Source organism: Acipenser ruthenus, chromosome 36, assembly GCF_902713425.1.
Source record: "Acipenser ruthenus chromosome 36, fAciRut3.2 maternal haplotype, whole genome shotgun sequence".
NCBI classification, from domain to species: domain Eukaryota; kingdom Metazoa; phylum Chordata; class Actinopteri; order Acipenseriformes; family Acipenseridae; genus Acipenser; species Acipenser ruthenus.
The window spans coordinates 1,495,441-1,517,065 of record NC_081224.1 but is presented as its reverse complement, the minus strand read 5'-3'; the positions used below and the strand labels follow the sequence as shown (position 1 = coordinate 1,517,065).

The window sequence follows — 21,625 nt, the reverse complement described above, 5'->3', positions numbered from 1 at the left end:
TCTCTTTATCTCTCTGTTCTGTAAACTGACACTATAAGTCTAAACATTTCTAAGCCTTCTGTTTATGACTTTAGAACTTGTACCGTTTTCACCCCTCTCCTAATCATTGTGTAGATGACGTAGATATCGCGTCACACTCTCTGCTCCCTGGCTCAGGAAAAAAAAATGAGCAGAAAAAGGTGGTCAAGGTTTGTTAACAGATTTCGGAGATTATTTATAACCACCTACTGCTGCACACCTGTCTGGAGAGGTGCAGCGAGGGTAGCAGGTTAATGGTGATGGCAAGGGAAGGGGATGTAGCTGATATCACTACATCTAAAACAGCCATTGAGGAAGGCTAAACTATGGTCAACTCATTTGGTACAGCAAATACAGATATAGCCAGACAAAGGGCTAACTCGCTGCATGCCTGTCTCTCTCTCCTTCCCTCTGTGGTATTCAGTAATTGGAGGTGGCTGGAGCTGCTTTGAAAGAAGTTGGCTGAGCTGCCAAGGTCTTTGAAGGCATACTTCTCTCCTGCAAACCCTCATTAGGTGTAATTGCGTGGCTTTTGTGAGTTACAAATTGCTGTGGGTTGTCGACCTTCTACCAAACCAACAGAAAACAAGCCAAAAGAAGGAAAAAAAACCTAAACCAAACAAGAACACATCATATAGAGTCCAGCCAAACCTAGAGTTTTCTGCAGTGGTTTTGCAGTTTACCGTGCGTTTCTTTGGTTTTTTTATTAAAATACGTACGCAGAACACACAACTCTTTGATGCATTTGTTTCTATTTGATGCATTTGTAACTCATGGTCTGTCTGTACCTCTCCCTGTGCTTTACTTTGCTCTGCTATGTGTTTTTTTAATCATTGTAAACTGCATGCTTGCCATGAAAAGAAAAGAATCCCAGGCTCCCTTTGAAGATTCTTTTAATGACGTTCTTGATTGGTCCTTGCATATTCCCTCTGCAATGCTGCAATGGGTCCATGTTTGTGGTTACCTTTTATTTTTTATTATGTGTTGTTAAATCAAACTGATAGGTTCACAAAGCTTTTACATCAGCTCAAAGTTTGCACCATTATTATTTGCTTTTAAACAAAACCATGGGTCATCCAAAAGTGTAAACAAACTAAAAATATAATCCAAGGGATCCAAAATGCACTTTTTTTTTTTTTTAAATGAAGCACTTTGTTTTGATTTAGCCTTTGCTAACAGCAAGAGCTTTGCTATTTGGGATGGAAATACAACTTGCATAGCACTGTGATCCATTCCTTGTTCCACAACTCTGAGCTTGTTACCTACTGTGGCTAATCAGGCTGATTTTAAAACCTGCCACGAGGGACAATGCTATGCAATAGGAGTCTTATTGCCATCCCTGCACTGGGCAGCATTGTTTCAAAGTGCAAAAGGATATGAAAAGCATGGTGAAAGATAGAGAAGTTGAAATGCATAGGAAGGGGGTTGACTGCAAAATTGTATTTAACATGGAAAATGATCTAAGGGAACAGCCAAGCAGTTGGGTGCAGTATCCAGGGAGACACACAACCCTGGAGGTTAGAGTCATTGCGCCTGGTTGCAATCTCAGCCTGGTAATTGAGAGACGATGACCTCTGGTTTATTTAGAGAAGCCGGGCAAGGGAAGTAAACAGACTGAGGCACTGGGGAGGATCTGCCGGCCAGGCTCAGGGAGAAGAAAGATAAGTGCAAGGGGAAAAAGAAATACATCTACACAGCTTATCAATATTGCATCGGCACAATATTAGCAGGATCTCCTGTCTGTGGGAGTCCAAACGCACCGTCACGTTCAACTTTATAGTAAAATGATACCCGGCTGTCTGCTTTTGTTCCTAGCCACCATAGTTCACCCTTTCTTCATGGGACACCGGGCCTGGTTGGCTGTCCAGTTCGTTTATATCCCCAGCTGCCTCCCTCCGACTCTGTCACAAAATAAATTGACATGTTCACTCTAGATCATTAACAAGAAAATGTAGGGCTGATTTTTTTTTTTTTTTTTAAGTAAGAATTGATTTTCATTAAATTGAATCTAATCTTACAGTGCATGGCCGGACATCTGTGTGAAAACCTTGGTACACAGGGACCTTCTCTAACAACACTAAACAATGTCAATTTAACAGACACTGACTTTACAAAATATGAGTGGGACTGGTACATGGGAATGCGATAAAATAACAAAACTAGCAGATTTATGTGCAATCCCTAATAGTGAAAAAGTATTGCTGCTTTTCAGTGTCAAACGTGATATATTTGCTTTATATAAATCAATGTAAATAAATGATCAAGTAACCCTTTGTTACTGGGCTTGTGTTTTCTGTTAAATAGTTGCGTTTCTCGTATGTTCCACGTCTTAGCATGAAAGCTACATAACATGTTTTTTTTTTTGTTTGTTTGTTTTGTTTTGTTTTTGCCAAAAAACTGTTTATCAAACACTTAAAAACAAAGAGCGTTTTTGTGATACTCAGTGTATACATGACAATCATCCAACAACTCGAAACAGATGTTTGTACTGTCACTGCATTCATGAAAAACAAATTAATTGAAAAAGCAATGCATTGGTTTACAGAGGTTGGTACAGAACATCCAGGAAACTACTGAGGGCTATTTTTAACTTTTAGGGGTTCAGTGTTACATGTATCAGTGAACCCCCTTCTAAAAGCTAACCACAGCGAAAGCATAGCAGAGTCTATTAAAGCACAGTGGAAGCACAGCAAAGCTGAGATAAGCATTGCAAATCCCAGAGAGGCAGGGCAGAGCACATTAAAACACATGGCAAACCACGGTCAGCTATGGCAAATGCAGAGTATACCCATGGGCAAACTGCAAAATGACTTTTATAAGGGTTTGCTTTGGCAGAGAGCCTCCAAGACAGAGGGATGGTGGGGGGATGAGGGGGCTTTAGAGAATGTAATCAAACTGGACTGTCAATAATAAAGGTTTTTTGATAATAGTGCTATTGTAGGGCACTGCAGCCCAGGCATTAAAAGAATTTGCAGAAACTATTAACATGCACCCTGATGCAGTACTGTACTGTATCTTTATAAAGGTTTCCAATAGGAAAAGTATAGCAAAGTGTAATAGAGCATAGTGGAAGCTTGGTAACGCATAGGGAAGCATTGTAAAGCATAGAAAGGCATACTAAAGCATATTTTAAAAAGTCTAACTATGCATCATATAACCCAGTGAAAAGCATGTGAAAACTGCAAGATTACCATGGTACTTTTATAGGGATATGTATTTCCAGGACCAGTTAGGTATCGTCAATGATATCTCTGTCTTTGTCCAATGTGCATACATGCCAACAGTCCCTATATGGTCGGGGCAGTCCCGATTTCATAGCAAATGTCCCGCGTCCCGATGCATAGGAAGAAAGTGCACTATAGAGTGTTTTTTTTTTTTTTTACCACGTGTATGATGCATGGAGACTTACAGGTTCATATACAGATTTTTATTTATTTATTTTTTTAAACCACAAATGTATTTGTGTAATAATATTTGCAAATGTTTGCGCCTAACTTTTCTCTAGTTTGTCGTGCTAGTAATAAACCAAAGTTGTTTAAATAAATAAATAAATACATAAATACATAAATACATAAATACATAAATAAATAAATAAATAAATAATTAATAATAATAATAATAATAATAATAATAATAATAATAAAAAGAAGAAGAAGGAACACATTGTTAATGACTGCTCAGTAGGACCTAATCTGCTTTTGCTCGTGTTCCTGGCGGGGGAACGATTGAGTGTGGCACGGCGGAAGCACATGGCAGAAGTCGACCATGTGAAGAGAGAAGATGAATTTTGGGGGAAGTGGTAGATTAGTTTTACTGAGAGGACATTATTTGTGTTAAAATATATATGTGTGTGTGTGTGGTAATTACAATTATTAACTTATAATTGCGTTGCGGGAAGACATATTCAGTCGACATGGGCAAAAGCAAAGTAAGTGTCGTTTTTTTTCTGTCAAGAGTTTTCACACGCAGGGTATTGTGGTTTAACAAGGCTTCAGCGTACTTCTTTTTAAACATACGGTAGTAATGCTCACTAATTAACGGTAAGACAAAAACATGACTATTGAACCTTTTTTTAATCGTTGTGTCATATATGTTATTCTATATGGCGTTCTGAACTGCGCTCTATGGTAGAGTTGTGGGCTCTTTCTCATCACGCATGAACAGTTTTGCACGTGTGTTTTTTCCGCCTGTGTTAAGAAAGCGATGTATGCTCATTTTGTTAACATTTTTTATGTCGTGTTTGATCCAATTTTTTTTATTATTATTATTTCCGATTTTCAACCCGCCACTATAATCATTCTATTCAACGACCAAATGATGCGTATACAGTTTTGAAAGTTGGTCACATGTATTAATTAATGGGCAAATACTAGCCACGTGGGACATTGCTTAAATGTCGCCTACAACAAATGTCTTACTAATTTGCCCGATAGAGCTGTGTTTCACTGGCTATAAAAGCAAATTTAAATAGGGAAGATCGTATGTTCAGTCTGGGACTGTATTATTTATTATGTGTGTGGATGCAAGTGATGACGCTAGAAACGCATATTGATGCCCCCGTGATACTTCAAAGTAAACGCTCTGATGCATCTGTCCGTTATGATATTATTACACAGGGCTAACCGCTGTGCATTCTGCTCCCAAGATCGACCTGCATAAATACATTATTCAAGAGGATTAGGTTTGATTCAGTATAATAAAGGGTTACTATAATGGTTTTACACAGAGTAGGCCTTTTCCAGTTACTTTATAAAATCAATTCCCTTTTAATCAGTTCCTTCAAATGAATTCAAGGATGAAAAAAGGAACTGATTCATGACTGCCGTTGCATAGCAAGTTTTGTTTTGGTGTAATTAACATGGCAAGACCCTTTTGGACTTGCACAAAAACCTCTGCAAGCTTGCTGTGCAGGTACATTCTTCAATACAGTGAACTACAGTGGCATAGCCCATTCAGAAATCTATTTCGAGATTTATTTACTGTTCTCTTCTCCTACCCCCCCCAGACTAAGAACCAGAAGAAGTCCCGGGCCAACGCCATTCACTTGGCCCAGGAAGATTTCGGAACTGTCCCCCACTCGTTCGTCTTTCACCGGGGACAAATTGGCAAGAATGTGAGCCAGCTGATCGTGGACATGCGGAGAGTCATGGAGCCTTACACCGCAGAATCTCTCAAGGTAGCCACAGCAACCCTTAACAGAACGGGGCCAACAGTTTAAAACAGGGCTGGGCAAATCCAGTCCTTGAGGTGCAGCATCAGCCAGGTTTTATAGCTGTCATTAAATACTGAGCAGGGTTGGAACAAAAACCAGGAGTGGAAGGGCCAGCTATAGTTACCCCTGAAGTAAACCATTCTAGACCGGACTATTTTTCCCAGTCCTAGTGTATAAAGTACAGTGAAAGGATGCAAATGATGACACTTGACATGATAATTGATCTCTCCATGATACTTCAAAGTAAACGCTCTGATGCATCCCAGCTGCAGAAAGTCGGGTCGCTGGTACTGTTCGGGATCGCCCGGGTCCATTTGCCACACCATCGATTTCACCAGTATTTATTTTTTTCTTTTTAGGTCCGCAAGAAGAACGTGCTGAAAGATTTTGCTGCAGTAGCTGGGCCGCTGGGAGTGACTCACTTCTTAATCTTCACGAAAACAGAGAACAGTGTTAACTTGGTGAGGGTCTGCTTTTATCTACATCTTAAAAGAAAAGTCTTGATTGAAACCGAACGGTACAGTAGAGGTAATGTGTTTAGAATTCCAATGGCATCTGTTCCTGTTCCATAACAAATGGAACATGCCTTTGACTAAAGCAGGGATGGCAATAAGACTTCCATTGCAAAACCCTTTATTTATTGTCCTACCATAGAAAATATTTAAATGCCTATATTAAACAACTTTGGCTTCTTATGTTCATTTGCTGTCAGCTAATTCAGCTCCTGTGCAGTCAGCAGTCAAATGAGGAGCATCTGCAGTCTTCAGCTCAATGGAAAAACCCTATTATATGTCCTGCAGGAGACGTTATAATTTTTCCTATTGGAAATATTGAACTTAATGTCTTTGTTCTCCCCTTGTAGAGGCTTGCTCGTTTACCAAGAGGACCAACGCTGCATTTTAAAGTTTCGCAGGTAAGTCTGATGGGCAGGCAAGTTGCTAAGTCTTTCACTTCAGTTTTTATGCACAAAATGTTACTTACTGAGCAATCCTGGAGGAGTCTGATTCGGCTGTGGTGTGACCGCTTGACCCTCTGCACTGGTCTTTCTTATTTAGAAACTTAAATATAAAGTTTTGCTTCATTTTAGGATTGAGGCAATATTTAATAAAAAAAATTAGATCTTTTATTTAACATGTAATCAAAAACTAAATGATATTGCAAACGTCTACCGGAAGCCAGAATATTAGTACAGTATTTCATGTTAGATTTTGAAATGTCACTTTTTTAAATTGTCAGGTTTTTTTTGTTCAGTATATAGAAGACTACAAAGCGGCGTGTAATTCAATATGTTAATGTAACATTATTCATCAGGTTTCATTCAACTTTATGAAGCAAAATTAGTTCATTCTATAGGGTGATGCAAAACTTTTGGCCACAGCTGTAGGTGTCCTTCAAGCGGTTATTTAGAAATTAAGAAAGGTCGACGCGAACATTGTCCAACCCAAGCCTGGCATTATCCGTATTGGAGAGGTGGAAACGAGACTCCCGTTGTGTAGCAGATTGATCCCTTCCTGGTTTAATAACACACCTCAGCTTGTTACCTGTACACACTGGGGCTGATCAAGCAAACCTGGAGTGGGTGAAACTGCTATGCAATCAGAGTCTTTTTGCTCTGGCCCTGTGTTGCAAATCAAAGTTAACCCTGAGTGTTTGTCTTTCTTTTCTTCTAGTACTCGTTAATCAAAGACGTGGTTTCTTCGTTGAAGCGGCACAGGATGCACGATCAGCAGTTCACTCATCACCCCTTGCTGGTGCTGAATAACTTCGGCATGCCGGGGATGCATGTGAAGCTGATGGCCACCATGTTCCAGAACATGTTCCCGTCCATCAATGTGCACAAGGTGAGAATTCGGACCTGGCCACAAAACTGCAGGTTTAGTCTGGATTCGGGGGATGACGCTAACTCTGTTGTTGATCACAAAATGATTTTCAAAGTAAACGCTCTGATGAATCCAGTTGGTGCAGTTTAAATGTGTAAAGATTAAGGATATACACCTGTGGCCAAATGTTTTGCATCACCCTATAGAATTAAGTAATTTTGCTTCATAAAGTAGAATGAAGCCTGCTAAATAATGTTACATTTACATATTGAGTTACATAGGGCAGCAGTGTGGCGTAGTGGTTAGGGCTGTGGACTCTTGACCGGAGGGTCATGGGTTCAATCCCAGGTGGGGGACACTGTTGCTGTACCCTTGAGCAAGGTACTTTACCTAGATTTCTCCAGTAAAAACCCAACTATATAAATGGGTAATTGTATGTAAAAAAAAAAATAATAATAATAATGTGATATCTGTATAATGTGATATCTTGTAACAATTGTAAGTTGTCCTGGATAAGGGTGTCTACTAAGAAATAAATAATAATACATACCACTTTGTAGTTTTCCCATATACAAATTGAAAAATGTGACATTTCAAAATCTAACATGAAATACTGTACTATTATTCCAGTAGCCTTTACGATTTTTTATAATTTTGTAGATTCTTTGATTACATGATGTTAAATAAAATATCTAAATTATGTTCTCTTTTTTTTTTTTTGTCTCAATCCTAACATTTTGGGTCATGCTAAACTTTTGGCCATAGCTGTAATGAGAGAATTCTGTGCAGTTTTGGTGTTTCTGCCATAGTCAATTCAAGCCACCAGGTGGTGCCAAATTCACATCATTGCCGGTTTGCCAGCAATTGTAGTGCAGTGACGTTGATTTGCTAAATTGTTTTCCCTGTAGGTGAGCCTGAATGCCATTAAGAGGTGTGTCATGATTAACTATAACCCCGAGACCCAACTGATTGACTTCAGGCATTAGTAAGTATATACTTTACAACTACTGTAAGCAATGTTTCATGAAAGCTTTGTAAAAGTCATGCTCTATTAAATGTTGGTTGCTTTTGACCACACTGCAACGTTTACAGAGCGAAGGCGTGGTTAAGTATTACGTAATTGCAATGCTGGTTACATTTCCTTTTGAGAATAAAACCACTGTGGTTGACTGGATATAAATGATGACACTAGAGATCTTGCTGAGTGCACAGTGATATTTCCAAAGTAAACGCACTGATATGTCCAGTCTGTAAACCACATTAGCTGTTAATATATATGCATGCAGACACACGCACATTAAATGTAAAAATGCTGCAAAACAAGCTTGTCAAATAACCAGAAATAGCGACTGGGCCAGTTTAGCAAAACAGGAAACATGCAAAAAAAGCAACTGTAGAGTATTTTGCATCGATGTTTCTGTTGCATCTATGCAAATTTTTTTTTTTTTTTTTTTTTTTTTTTAAAAAAGAGAGACTTGGTGTGTTCATCACCTGGTCTCCTAAGATTCACGCTTTAAGTATACAGAGCTACCCAGATGCAGAGCGTGGTGCTGTTTTCTGTCTTCAGTGGTGTGTTATGCAATTTGGTATACTGTGCAACACGACACAAGCCACGGAGCCAGACAGCAGTAATAGAGCTAAGCAGGAGCCCAGACTATTGGAGTACTTGCTCTTATTTTTATCCCAGCAACTCTTGTCTCACTCTCTGCTTGATTAAAAGTTTATCAAACCATGTGGGTTCAAATATAAAACCCAAGGGCGTAATAGTATTTCCCTGAACAATGCATCTGTTTGCATAATTCTACAATACACACTGCGTGGCTTGCCAAGCATAACAGAGTATCACTAAGACAAGTTGTAAAATGGTATGCTTATAGCTATGGCCAAAGGTTTTGCATGACCTAGAATTTCAGGATTGAGACGTTAATACAAAACGATACTGTATGAAGATAATGTAGCTCTTTTAACATGTAGTCAAACTACTTTGAAGCAAAATGAGTTCATTCTGTAGGGTTGAAGCAAAACTTTTGGCCAGAGCTGTGCTGTATCTTGCAGTTGCATGTTGCAAAGGGAGTGTGCTCACTGGCTGCCTGTCTCTCTCCTCTCTCTCTCCCTCTCGCAGTAGCTTGAAGGTAGTCCCGGTGGGGATGAGCAAAGGAATAAAGAAGCTGCTTCAGGAAAAGTTTCCCAACATGAGCAAGTTTGAGGACATCAGCGAACTGCTCATGAAGTAAGGAGGGGGGAGGAGGGGAGTGCATGAAAAGATCGCTTTCTATTTTGGGAGATGGAGGGGGGGGGGGGTGCATGAAAAGATCGTTTTCTATTTTGGGAGGTGGAGGGGAGTGCATGAAATACATCGCTTTCTATTTTGCAACATGTGTAGAGAGTAGGTGGGGGCTGGGGAGTTGTAAGGAGGGCACAGTGATTGCATGGTTTGGTTTTTTATTTGAATGAAGGTGGGGAAGGTTATTTAGTCCCGGTACTTGGGGTTATTGAGAAACTCAGTCAGGTGTGTGACCGCAACGCCTTGCACTAGAACTGCAAAGGAGCCGTTCGCATTGCATTTGAAGGCTCTTTTTTTGATCACCTCTTCTTTTTTTTAATTATGTATTTATTGATTTCCTTTCCCAGGGGTGCGAACCTGTCTGAGAGCGAGGCAGAGCTGGACGGGGATCACAATACCACAGAGCTGCCGCAGGTCTATGCTGGCCGTGGCAACATGAAGGCACAGCAGAGTGCAGTGCGGCTCATAGAGGTCTGTGCTGCTTGCAAACTCTCTGCACTCGCTCTGAGCTTCAGTCATGCAAACCACAAGCAGTCAGGGCTTTATATATATTGTTTATGTGTGTATGATAAGAGCTTGAATATGGGCAAATCTCAAGCTGTACTAGTGAATGTCTGCATTAGTTCTTTTACCGTTTATCTATCTATCTATCTCTATCTCTATCTATCTATACACACACAAACAGCCTAATAATAATCCACATGGCTGAGCCACTTTATAACCAACATGTATATTTATACTACTTGACATCTCGGAGATTAAAAAGACCACACTTAAGATGCATGAGTTCAACTGTTTTTGGCAAATTTCACATGAAATGCCACTCCTGAAACTTTGTCTGCATCATTAGATTGCAAAAGCTACTGGTAATTTAAAACAAAAACCTGGACTATGGTTGCAAGTGATGAAAGCAAAGAGAAATGACTGTACTGTGATTTCTCAAAGTAAACGCTTGCTGATGCACCCAGCCTTAAACAGACAGACGAATGAATATTTCAAACGTATCAACCTTTGTTTATCATATTAGTGTTCTACCAACTCATTTTCACTTTTTAGGAGCATGGACCAATTTTAGAAAAAAAACTTAAATTAAATACCAAACGTTTCACAAGTCCTTTTCAACGTCTAGTCAAAACGTTTGTCACTGAATTGAGGTTTCTTTCGGTGTTTCTAAATTCAGCGCCGGTTTCCAGTTATGGAAGAGCACAGACCAATGTGAAAAACTACTGCGCTGAAGTTTGTCTCTGAAAAACCTGACCCTCTTGCCCTTGACTTAATCTACCTCCTTGTTCTCTCCAGATCGGCCCGCGCATGACTCTGCAGCTGATTAAAATAGACGAAGGCATGTGTGAAGGGAACGTGCTTTATCACGCTATCAGTGAGTATCATTCCCTGTGACCCTAACTCTAACCCAGGGGTAGAACAGAGGCGCCTCAGGCTCCTGGCCCTACAGTATACACCCTAAGGACAGATACTAAGTGGATGCAAATGATGAAAGTATTGTTTTGCTGATTTTAAACTGATTTCTCAAAGTAAACGCTTTCTGACGCATCCAGCCGTAAGCATATTGAAGGGACACCCCCCTGAAAAACTATAGTACGTTACCTGCCAGTGCCTGTGCATTTCGAGAGTGATAATCTAGAAACTTTTCAGGAGGAACTGTGTGTTGATGAAGGTCTCTGTGCTGTGAGTGACCATGGGGATTTATATACTTGTAATCTGTGCATATTTATTGAGAGTAGACTTCTCGTGCAGTTGAATAGAGGTGGTATTTCAATTTTAATAAAGTGCTTTTAAAAATCAATACTCTCTTGTGCTGTCTGCAGTTGAGAAGACGGAGGCAGAGATTCAGGAGATGCTGGCGAGGAAGCAGAAGAAGCTGAAACTGAAAGCGGAGAGGAAGCTGAACCAGGAGCGGAACGTCGCGGTCAAGAAAGAGCAGCGCGATGAGAACAAGTAAGCGTTTCCACGAGCGCCTTGCGTTTCACAGATCACAGCTAGGACCGCGGATGGAGAGCCTGGGGCAGGGCCTGAATCCTTTTGATTTTATTATATCTCCTGTCAAGACTAAAGGAAGACTCCCTCTGCACAGCAGCAACGTTCTCTGTAGAGATGGCTGCCACTTGAGCAGAAAGGAGTGGATGCAAATGATGAAAGTAATACAGTATGATTTGAAATGTGATTTCTCTATAAAGTAAACGCTTGCTGATGCATCCTGGTTTTAAAACCCTGCTGGGTTTTGTTTTGTAATTGCGTTCTAGTTATCGTGCAGTGGGGCATGAAGCATTAGTCACAACCTGAAATATCAGGAAAGAACATGTTAACTTGTGATTGTGTGGCTTTGGTTGTGTGGGCGTGGCTTTTTCATTCAGAAGCGTCTGGTCTGTATTTTTTAAAGGAAGAGGAGCCTGGAGGGGATTAAGAAGAAGCTACCGCCAAAGGCTGGAGAGGAAGGGGACAGCGACGCAGAGGATCCTGGGAAGGAGGAGGACCAGGCTGCAGCTGACCATTCGGAGGACGATGAAGTAGAGTACTACAGACAGGCAGTCGGGCAGGAGCCAGACGAAGGTTAGAGCTTTTAGGCGTTCAAACTGAAATATTTACACCCCCATAATCCAGGACCGCATTTCAATCATATCCTTTATTACTTAAAAGAACCTCCTGGTTCACTTCATGGCAGACCTTACAGGGCAATTAATTACAATTGAAGCATAATTGTTTGCTGAATTTACTATTCTGTTCAATCGCAGTTCGTTTACAATTATGCTACAATAATTGCAGTTATAATTACACTAAAAAGTTACATAAATGGCTGCACACTAACATGCTTATCTGTTTATTCTACCAAGCAGTAATCACAGATACAGAAACATATTGAATAAGGTTTTTTGTTATTTAAATAAATGGGTGAAAATACGAGAAGAATGTTAGCTCAAATTTAAAATACCACATGGTACTGGGACTGATTTAGAACATAAAGTTTACAAACGAGAGGAGGCCATTCGGCCCATCTTGCTCGTTTGGTTGTTAGTAGCTTATTGATCCCAGAATCTCATCAAGCAGCTTCTTGAAGGATCCCGGGGTGTCAGCTTCAACAACATTACTGGGATTTAAGCTTTGAAAGATGTGTAATTGATCAATGATATGGGAAATATAAATACATTTACGCAGGTGTTCCCAGGTTCGACTACAGTTACAACTTACCCCTAAGTCTGCTGAAACCTGTTAAATGTAACAAAACCAGTAAGGATCTGGCTGAAACATTTGTTCGCTGGACTGCAGTTTGTAAGTCTTATTCATTCAAATTTGTCCCCCCCCCCCCCCCCTTCCCAGATATGTTCCCTGCATCCAAACGAAAGAAAGGTCCGGGAAAGTCTCCCCATCCTTTCAAGAAAAGAAAGCACTCCTCCGAAAGAGGGGGCAGGATGGATCGGGGCCCCTCGCGGGACAGGACGCCTGGAAAGCGGGGAGATCGACCGGGCATGAAGGACAGAAAATTCGGAGTAAAGAAAGAGCGGACGATGGGACCCAAATTCAAGGTCCAGAAGGGAAAACCCCGACCTGGGTTCAAAAGAAAACCTCAGTCCAATGCGAAGCCCAACGCAAGCAGAGGTTTCAAACAGAAAAGAGGCAAAGGGAGGCAGTAAATCTGTAGTGCTGTCCCTGTGTGTGCCAAATATGTACAGTTCTGATGACTTTATTATTATTTCATCTTTTAGCAGACGCTTTTATCCAAAGTGACTTAGAGATTAGGAGGTGAAGTATGCATCAACAACTGCTGCTGCAAAATCACTTACAATAGGACCCTGGTTTTACGTCTCCTCTAAAGGACGGAGCACAAGGAGGTTAAGTGACTTGCTCAGGCTCGCACACACAGTGAGTCACTGGCTGAGCCGGGATGAATTCTGGGAACCTCCTGGTAACAAGCCCCTTTATTTAACCACTGGACCGCCAAGCCTCCAACGTGACTCTCTACGTTTTGCATTATGCAAAGTCTCCATGTCTTGTGGTTCATCTGACATTTTAAGTCATAAACCTGGCCTGATTCCATCTGGCATGTTAGCTTTACCTGCGGTGATAACACACAGGGTTTCTCTTGTGTAGCTCAGATGCAAATCGCTGTCTGCTTTTTGCATAAAATCTGATAAGGCCACTGCAGCGAAGATTACATTCAAATGAACATTTTGAGCCTGCAGGTATTTGAAATTTATATTGGTCAAAACAGAGCAGCACGGTTTAATGTCAACATAAAGGAATGTCCTGGCACCACATGCCAGGTGGAGCCAAAAGAGTAGATTATGGGTCAGGAGTGGCTGGAGCCCTGTTTGAGTGAACTGGGTACTGAAATTGGCTCTTACACAACAGGAATGCAAATAATACACCTATTGCATAGCAGTTTGATCCAGTCCTGGTTTTACCATGAGTTTAAGGTGACACACCTGGGCTTGTTACCTAAACACTGGGGCTATTCAAGCTCATAGTAAAACCTGGAACGGGTGAAACTGCTCTGCAATTGGTCTTATTTCCAAGATCCGTGCTGTCTAGTTTGCATGATCCAGCAGGACCTCAAGCAAAATGTCTAGAAATATGTGCCGCTTGTTCAGAACATGTTGATAAAATCAGAATTGGTTTATTTGATAATGTTCATTGTGTCTGCACTCTGTTTATTTTCCTTGTGGTCGGTTACTCTTGTGTTTTTGTTTGGTGGCTAAACTTATTTCTAAATGGTGTCTTCCCCCCCCTTCCCTCCCTCCACCTATAAATGCAAGCCAGTGCTGTTCTGAAAATTAAAAATGATTGGTCGTAAATGTGCACTAGATTTTATTTTATTTTTTAATTACATGCCTTTTTTAATCAAGCTATTTGATTTCCAGGTACCTGTATAAAGACTTTGTCTATATACACTTTGCAGTGTGCACCATTTCAAAGTTATGCATTTGAAAAGCCTTTTTAATTTTGAATTTCCGGTACATTTTGTTTGTGTGTTATTTTACGATGTTGATAATTCGGTTAAAGTCAGATAGTGAAATAGAGGGAATACTGTAGATCCTGCTGTAGGTTTACAGAGAGATCTGTAATAGTTTCCACCAACACTAATCAGGGTTGGAGTCAATTCCTGTTTTTCCATTCCAGTTTCCAATTCCCTTGTAATCAATTTCAACAGCAGTTGCGTTTGAGCGCAGTATTCTGTTAAAATGAGTTTCTCAAAGTGGCAACACGTTGCTTCAATTGAAGTCGCTGTCAATTAAGTTGGCTTCAAATAAAAGCGGCTGAACAATCGCAACAATGACATCTCTTAAAAGCTCCTTCGAAGGAACTGGAATTGAAAAAACAGAAATTGACCCAACCCTCCACACTAACAAATAACTCGCATACAGATGCAGACCGCACATTAAAATTCTGATTCGATGCTGCAATACGTTTGTTACTTGTTTTAATTTTTTTTATTATTTTAGAAACTACAAATGCTTCTATCGAATCGGTCTGGTGAGATGGTTGTCTAAATGTTGAATGTCTCAGCTGGGCGGATTTACTGCCGCACGCTAGGCGTACAGACCTCGCTGAAACCTCGAGTGATTGAGCCGCTCTGTGGAAAGTGTAGCTGCAAAGGGGGTGACGGTTTAAACAGGAATTCCACTCGGGGTAAAAGCACCTGATTTCAGAGAACAGCAATGATGTGACACCAGGGCTGGAAACTGCAGTGGAAGCATGCCCTACACCAGGGCTGGAAACTGCAGTGGAAGCATGCCCTACACCAGGGCTGGAAACTGCAGTGGAAGCATGCCCTACACCAGGGCTGGAAACTGCAGTGGAAGCATGCCCTACACCAGGGCTGGAAACTGCAGTGGAAGCATGCCCTACACCAGGGCTGGAAACTGCAGTGGAAGCATGCCCTACACCAGGGCTGCAAACTGCAGTGGAAGCATGCCGTACACCAGGGCTGGAAACTGCAGTGGAAGCATGCCGTACACAGTGAAGAGAAGCCTACAGCTATGGCCAAACGTCTTGCATCAGCCAGAATTTACTTTTGCTTCGTGAAACCTGCTGAATAATGTTACGTTAGCCTATAGAATTACATACCGCTTTTTAGTTTTGCACATGTTTAACGAAAGACTGCCAAAAATGTGACATTTTGAAATCTAACATGAAATACTACTGTCCTACTATTATGGTTTCCGGTAGATTTCTGCGAGATGGTTTTGTAGTTTCTTTGATTGCATGATGTCAAATAAAATATCTCATTAATGTTTATATCGTGTGTTTTTTTTAATTATCTCAATCCTAAACTTCTAGGTGTTGCAAAACTTCTGGCCAGAGCTGTATGTGAAGTGTCCTGTACAATCTCCCACCCCCTGCTTTGACAAATGAAAGACTTTGCAGAATGCGATGCAACTGAATTGTGATGAAGTGTTGACCCACGTACTAAAAAAAAACACACACACACTGCAGAAATGTGTGAAATAAACAACGGATCTCACAACCTAAAAGGAAGCCGGGGCACAGCTGAGCAGCGTGCGTCAGCCTTCAAGTAAATGCTGTTAAAACAGAAATACCGGAATAAATTAAATATCGTCTCATCTTTCTTTGTGTGTGCGTGTATAGAGAGAATAATGTGTGGAGCAGAATATATTACCGCACAATAGTGTCTCGAGTTAGTTTTAAACCATAATGCACGCGTGGCGCAGCTCAAAACTAATATTTTTATGTGGTAAAATATTCTGAACCATGCTATTATATATATTATGTTTCTTACCTTCTAGTTTCGCTTTGCATGTGCACAGGGGTCTGTTGCCACAGTAAAACAGAATTTAGGTGTGTGTCTGCGTAACCTTTGTCGCGTGGACCATGAGCCTTATTGGCGCTGACTACCTAAAAATTGATGCAAACAAAACATACTGAGTGCGTTCACTGAGATCATTCTGCGCAGATTCTCTGCAGAATCTGACAAATTTAGCCAACGATCTTCTATGAATTGGTCAGATTCTGCACAGAATCTGCGCATAATGATCTCTGTGAACGCATCCATTATGTGTCGGTGCGTGTGAAAATGGTTTGCAAAAAAACACGCTGCTTGCACGCAACAGTAAAGATTTACACAGATGAATACAATGCCCCCCCCCCCCCACACACACAGTGTAGTATACATTAACAGACACCGTTGACAGTCCAGTCAGTTTACACCCCCCATGGTAGAGTCTACTGTGCAACACAAAGGCGCGTTCTCATAGCTACGATTTGAACAGGGGAGAGTCGGGGGGGAACCTCTCTTGGGGAAAACGCTCTCTCAGATTTTGTCGGGGGTTGCGCAATTGTGTCAGAGGAGGGGGTTGTTAAAATAGCAGCGGCACTTTGCTCATACCTTCCCTCCTATAGAAAGGGGACCGCACACGACCATACTTCAGAAGCGGCGCAGCACACTTTGAATCGCAGGATTTACAAAAGTTTCAGACTGCGTAGCCCCGCTATTTTAATCCAATCTGATGTGCCACAGGAAGCTGAAAAAAAAAAGTTTTCGATTTGAAGATAACAGCTGCTGTACCAACGCAAATTCTTGTTTCACTGCTAAAGGCAAAGAACGTGTTTGCAGCTCCTCAGAAGTTGTTTAAATGTTTTTTTACAGCCTATTATTACAGGAATGGGCTGCTTTGGAATGTAACTAAAGAATGCATTTTACTGTTCGTATTTAACTGTAACAAAACGCATGTTTTGTGAATGTTTTTTTTTTGCATTTTTGAAAAGCACACCTCTAATCTGGGATTGTTTGAGTTTTTTTGGAATTGAAACCTGTTAATTGGAATCGGAATTCCGCCGACTAAGAAGAAAGGACATCAAAAAAAAATATTTTATTTTTCATTTTGAATTCTCTAAAAGATCTGGGATTGCTTGTCGTACATATCCTTCTATCAACGCGGACTAAAACCCTTTTCTTTGTATGATTTTTGGTAACTTTTATTTTTTCCTTTTTTTTTACATGCTGTCGGAAGCAGTAACTGTACCTCAGCTATTGTTGCGTTTTCAAAGACTTTACTGTTTTAAATATTTTAACAACGTAAGTTTTTGTTTGTTTGTTTGTTTATTTTTGTTACACTGATTCTGGGTTTGGGGAAATGCTTCAGTAACCAAATAATCCAACAATAGCTGCACTTGAAAACACTTTTCTCAACTTTAACGGGGTTTCTTATGCTTTGGTTTTAAATTTACTACTTTTTCCTACACTTATTTTTTTAACCAATGTCAAAAATGTCAAACTGTACAAAAAGCATTAATTCTACTTTCCAAGAAAACTTTTTGCCTCCGGTATTCGGGGTGGAGTTTTGCGTGGCACTTTTGGGCAACAGCCTGGCTATATGGCTCTTGCTAACACGAGAAAGAAGACACTGGCACACAGGAATCGTCTTTGTCTTTAACCTGGCTGTTTGCGACCTCCTCTACGTGCTGTCCTTGCCCCTGTTAATCGGCTACTATACGAACGACAAGAACTGGATCTTCAGCGACGCGCTCTGTCGGATAGAACGGTTCCTGTTTACCTGCAACTTATACGGGAGCATCTTTTTCATCACCTGCATCAGCCTGAACCGCTACGTGGGGATTGTGCATCCGTTTTTCATGCGCAGCTACGTGCAACCCAAGCACGCCATGATGGTCAGCCTCGCGGTGTGGTTCTTGGTGATCGGCATTTGCTCGCCCGTCTTCCATTTCTCGATGACGGAGAAGAAGGGAAACACAACGGAGTGTCTGGGAAGCGCGACGGATGATAAAATCACAGAGTACATTCCCTATAGCTTGTTCCTGGCCTCCTTCGGGTGCGCGTTGCCGTTTTTGGCTACTTTCGCTTCCTATTTTGCCATCCTCGTGGTGGTTTGGAAAAACGACAACATTACAAATGCGGAGAAAAGAAAAATAGGGGTGATGATTTTCACAGTCATTGTACTGTACGTGGTCTCCTTCATCCCCTACCACGTTCTTCGTAACGTTAACCTGTTTAATAGAGATGATAGCTGCTCCCGACCCCCCAGCATGAAAATCTATGATGGCTACCAAGTTAGCAAAGTACTGGTTACTTTGAACATGTGCATCCATCCGCTGCTCTACGTATCGGTTTTCGACAGCATGAGGGCTATTTGTGGACTGCCCACCTCTAGCGACTCAACAGACAGCTACAAATGAGACGCTGCAAACTTCAGTTGACTCTTAGCTAGCTGTTTGAACGGTGGCATTGTGCTGCAACACAGGCGCGTAAATGGAAGTGTCTGCACGCCTGATTTCAGCTTGCAGTTTTATAATGAGCTTGACGGTGTGCAGCGGGGACACACATACAGGACTGCATTCTCTGAGCTCTTTTGGCTGCAGGGTTGGTGTAAACAGCAACAAGATGAAAACATTGAAGGACAAACTTTTTGTTTTCCTTTCGTAGGGGGTGCAATATAACAACAACAAAAAAGCAAGTCCTGTTATTATTTGTTTCTCAAAATATGTTCACCATCATCTAACAGTAGAGGATTCTTTACAGGATCTTTGTGTCTATTAGAAATATGCAAAAACAAAATGAAAAACACACAGGGTCATATTCACAAAGTATTTACCACCATGCTCACCTAACACCAGCTTCTTTTAATTTGTGTTAAAAAGTTTCAAATAAATAAGGCATTCCATTTTAAACATGTTAGACAAATATTGCAACTGGTAAAACTGGTCACACATTTGCATTTCACTCACAACCACCACACAGCAGAACTCTGAACACACCCTAAAGCCGAGGGAACAGGAAACCAGTTTGTGGCAGCAGTGTGGAGTAGTGGTAAGGGCTCTGGACTCTTGACTGGAGGGTTGTGGGTTCAATCCCCAGTGGGGGACACTGCTGTTGTACCCTTGAGCAAGGTACTTTACCTAGATTACTCCAGTAAAAACTCAACTGTATAAATGGGTAATTGTATGTAAAAATAATGTGGTATCTGTATAGTGTAAAATAATGTATAATGTGATACCTTGTAACAATTGTAAGTCACCCTGGATAAGGGTGTCTGCTAAGAAATAAATAATTTGCTTTCAGGAGACGAGGGCTGGGACCAAATCAAAACTTTGACAACCCGCTGATCACACTTAACAAAACTGTATTTAATAGCGTTTGCTTTTTATGAGTAGAAGAAATAAGATACTTACAAAATAAAAAAGAAAACACTGTTAAATACAGTTTTGTTAAGTGCGATTAGCGGGCTGTCAAAGTTCTGATTTGGTTCGGGCCTAGGTTTCAGGTCACTGCATGGCACACCAGGAGAGACTTGGGGTTTGATACAGCAATGTTGCCTCAAAGTAGGTCTCCTGGAACACCTGTTTCCTTTGAGAGTGATTCCTTCTCCAAATGCAGGTATCTTGTGCAATTGCCACAATCAACGGTGGATTATTTAACCAGGTGTTCCACTGCTGGAAACTCCATCAGCACAACTTAATAAAGATTGCTTCACATGAGAATCATGCAGAAGAAGCCTCTATAAGAGGAGAAGCTCAGCTTTTATTGTCACAAGAGAGCTAGAAGCTGCTTTTACATCTACACACATGTATGATATGTCTGTTTTTTTATTATTCATTTAAGTTGTATCACAAAATTGTAAAAAAAAAATAAACAAATAAAAGATATTGTAGATCTCGGAGGTATTTCAGTTTCTTTCTTCTTTTTTTGTTGAAACTGTACTTCCTTGTTGTAAAAGTCATCAGTTCGCTTGAATGTTAATAGAATCGCTCTCCCGTTCATTTGCTGTTTTATTAAAGCACTGCAGACACTGGATGGATTTTGCCGGATATCAGCATCATTTGACACAGAGTAAACACAGTGTAAAGGAGATGGCTGGTTTAGGGAAATTATCTTTTAAATGTGATATTACATTCCAGGGCAAGAACAATAATTAAATAAATCCATATTACTTTAGGGAGTTTAAAAAAAACAAAATCTTCTGTGTCCTTTCTTTTAACCTGAGCATTTCTCAAGGGAGGTGGTTTTAGAAATGATCAGACGTGTTTGTGTGAAACAGTCCTACCTCTGTAAATATGAGTTAGTAAGTGAAAAACCTCTATACAGAATCACAGTTTCAGAAGTCAGAAATTACAGCTGCACACGCACCCCCTCTAGTGGTCAGTTCTCAAATGGCATGACCTGCACTGTAGTTGGTAAACCTGGGCGGGGCTCGTGTCCGAGGACGAAGGTGACTCTGCAGCTGCTTTCGATAGATCTTCGCGTGCGTTTCCCCAAACCCCACGTTAAACTTGCGATTTCAAAGTGAGTCGTATGGTGGTGTCTGATTCGCACGTAAGGGCGTAGGTACGTTTGAAACTTGTGTTCGCTTTTGAAAACAAACAAAAAAAAGCCAAAAGAATAAAAGTATTTGAAGATGTGGTGCAAAACGATCTTTAAAATATATATATTTACAAAAAATGTAATAGAAATACAAGGAAATAAGGCGATTTTATTTGTAAACAAAAAAAACTGTGTTATAAATCAAACAAAAATCAGCAAGTGGACAGATATTGCTCAGAAAATGAACGCCTCAAATACTGGCCCTCCAAGAGATGGAAAGGCAGGATTTCTGTAGTGCGTGCGTGTGTGTGTGTAATAAAACATGCTCTTAAGTTCTGCCCCTGCACCCCTCACCCCCTCTTTCTTTTGCAGAGTTCCAGTCAAACCCAGCGGTCCCATAACCAGTGAAGTATCGCCAGGACTCACCGTTGCTGATAGTCAATAAAGCATGCATAATCTACAAAAATTAATTTTGTTTACAGACCCACAGTAAACAGTAAACCAAACTACACTAATCATATCAATTATTTTTCATTCATTCAATTTAAATGCACGTCGACTGCACCAAGTTAGATCCACAATGATTAAAGCAGTATGCTATGCAATTAAATGATTATTTCAGACCACTCGTGATCTCAAGCAGAGCTGCTGGAGTTAAGATGCTGTTCGGGAAAGACTGCAGTTCACTTGGTTCAAGTAGCTTTTGGGAAACGACCCGCTGGAAGCTAAGCAGACCCAACATCAGATAACACGCGCGTATCAGTTCATTTGATCTGAATACTACATCACTACAAAGCACCCCGGCGTCTTAAGTATTGTACATCCTAGCACACAATTCCTCCTCGTCTCTGCGTTTCCCCTGGACCCCGCTGCTGCAGGGGTCTGCACGCACGGCACAGCCCCGCTAGAGTGCCAGCTGAACCATGCATCTGTTTTCTGCAGCTGTCCTGATTAAAAGGGATATTACTACTATCTAAAGGCGTTCAGCCACTGTTTAGATT

At 40.9% G+C, this 21,625-nt stretch overlaps 2 protein-coding genes across 2 annotated transcripts; both read left to right on the top strand.

Annotated features, from left to right (window-relative positions):
• The first annotated feature begins 3,699 nt into the window (after positions 1-3,699).
• On the top strand, positions 3,700-15,584 carry LOC117401951 (suppressor of SWI4 1 homolog). Its single transcript, XM_059007996.1, has 12 exons — positions 3,700-3,946; positions 5,024-5,194; positions 5,590-5,691; positions 6,093-6,143; positions 6,901-7,071; positions 7,959-8,035; positions 9,173-9,280; positions 9,682-9,805; positions 10,634-10,712; positions 11,161-11,290; positions 11,733-11,902; positions 12,668-15,584. Exons 1-12 carry the CDS (start codon positions 3,932-3,934, stop codon positions 12,979-12,981), a joined length of 1,512 nt encoding a protein of 503 aa, XP_058863979.1. The 5' UTR covers positions 3,700-3,931; the 3' UTR covers positions 12,982-15,584.
• A 1,318-nt stretch (positions 15,585-16,902) lies between these two features.
• LOC117401953 (P2Y purinoceptor 11-like) lies at positions 16,903-19,981 on the top strand. The gene has a single exon (XM_034002715.3). The coding sequence runs from the start codon at positions 17,567-17,569 to the stop codon at positions 18,500-18,502; it is 936 nt and encodes a 311-aa protein (XP_033858606.3). The 5' UTR covers positions 16,903-17,566; the 3' UTR covers positions 18,503-19,981.
• The last annotated feature ends 1,644 nt before the right edge of the window (positions 19,982-21,625 follow it).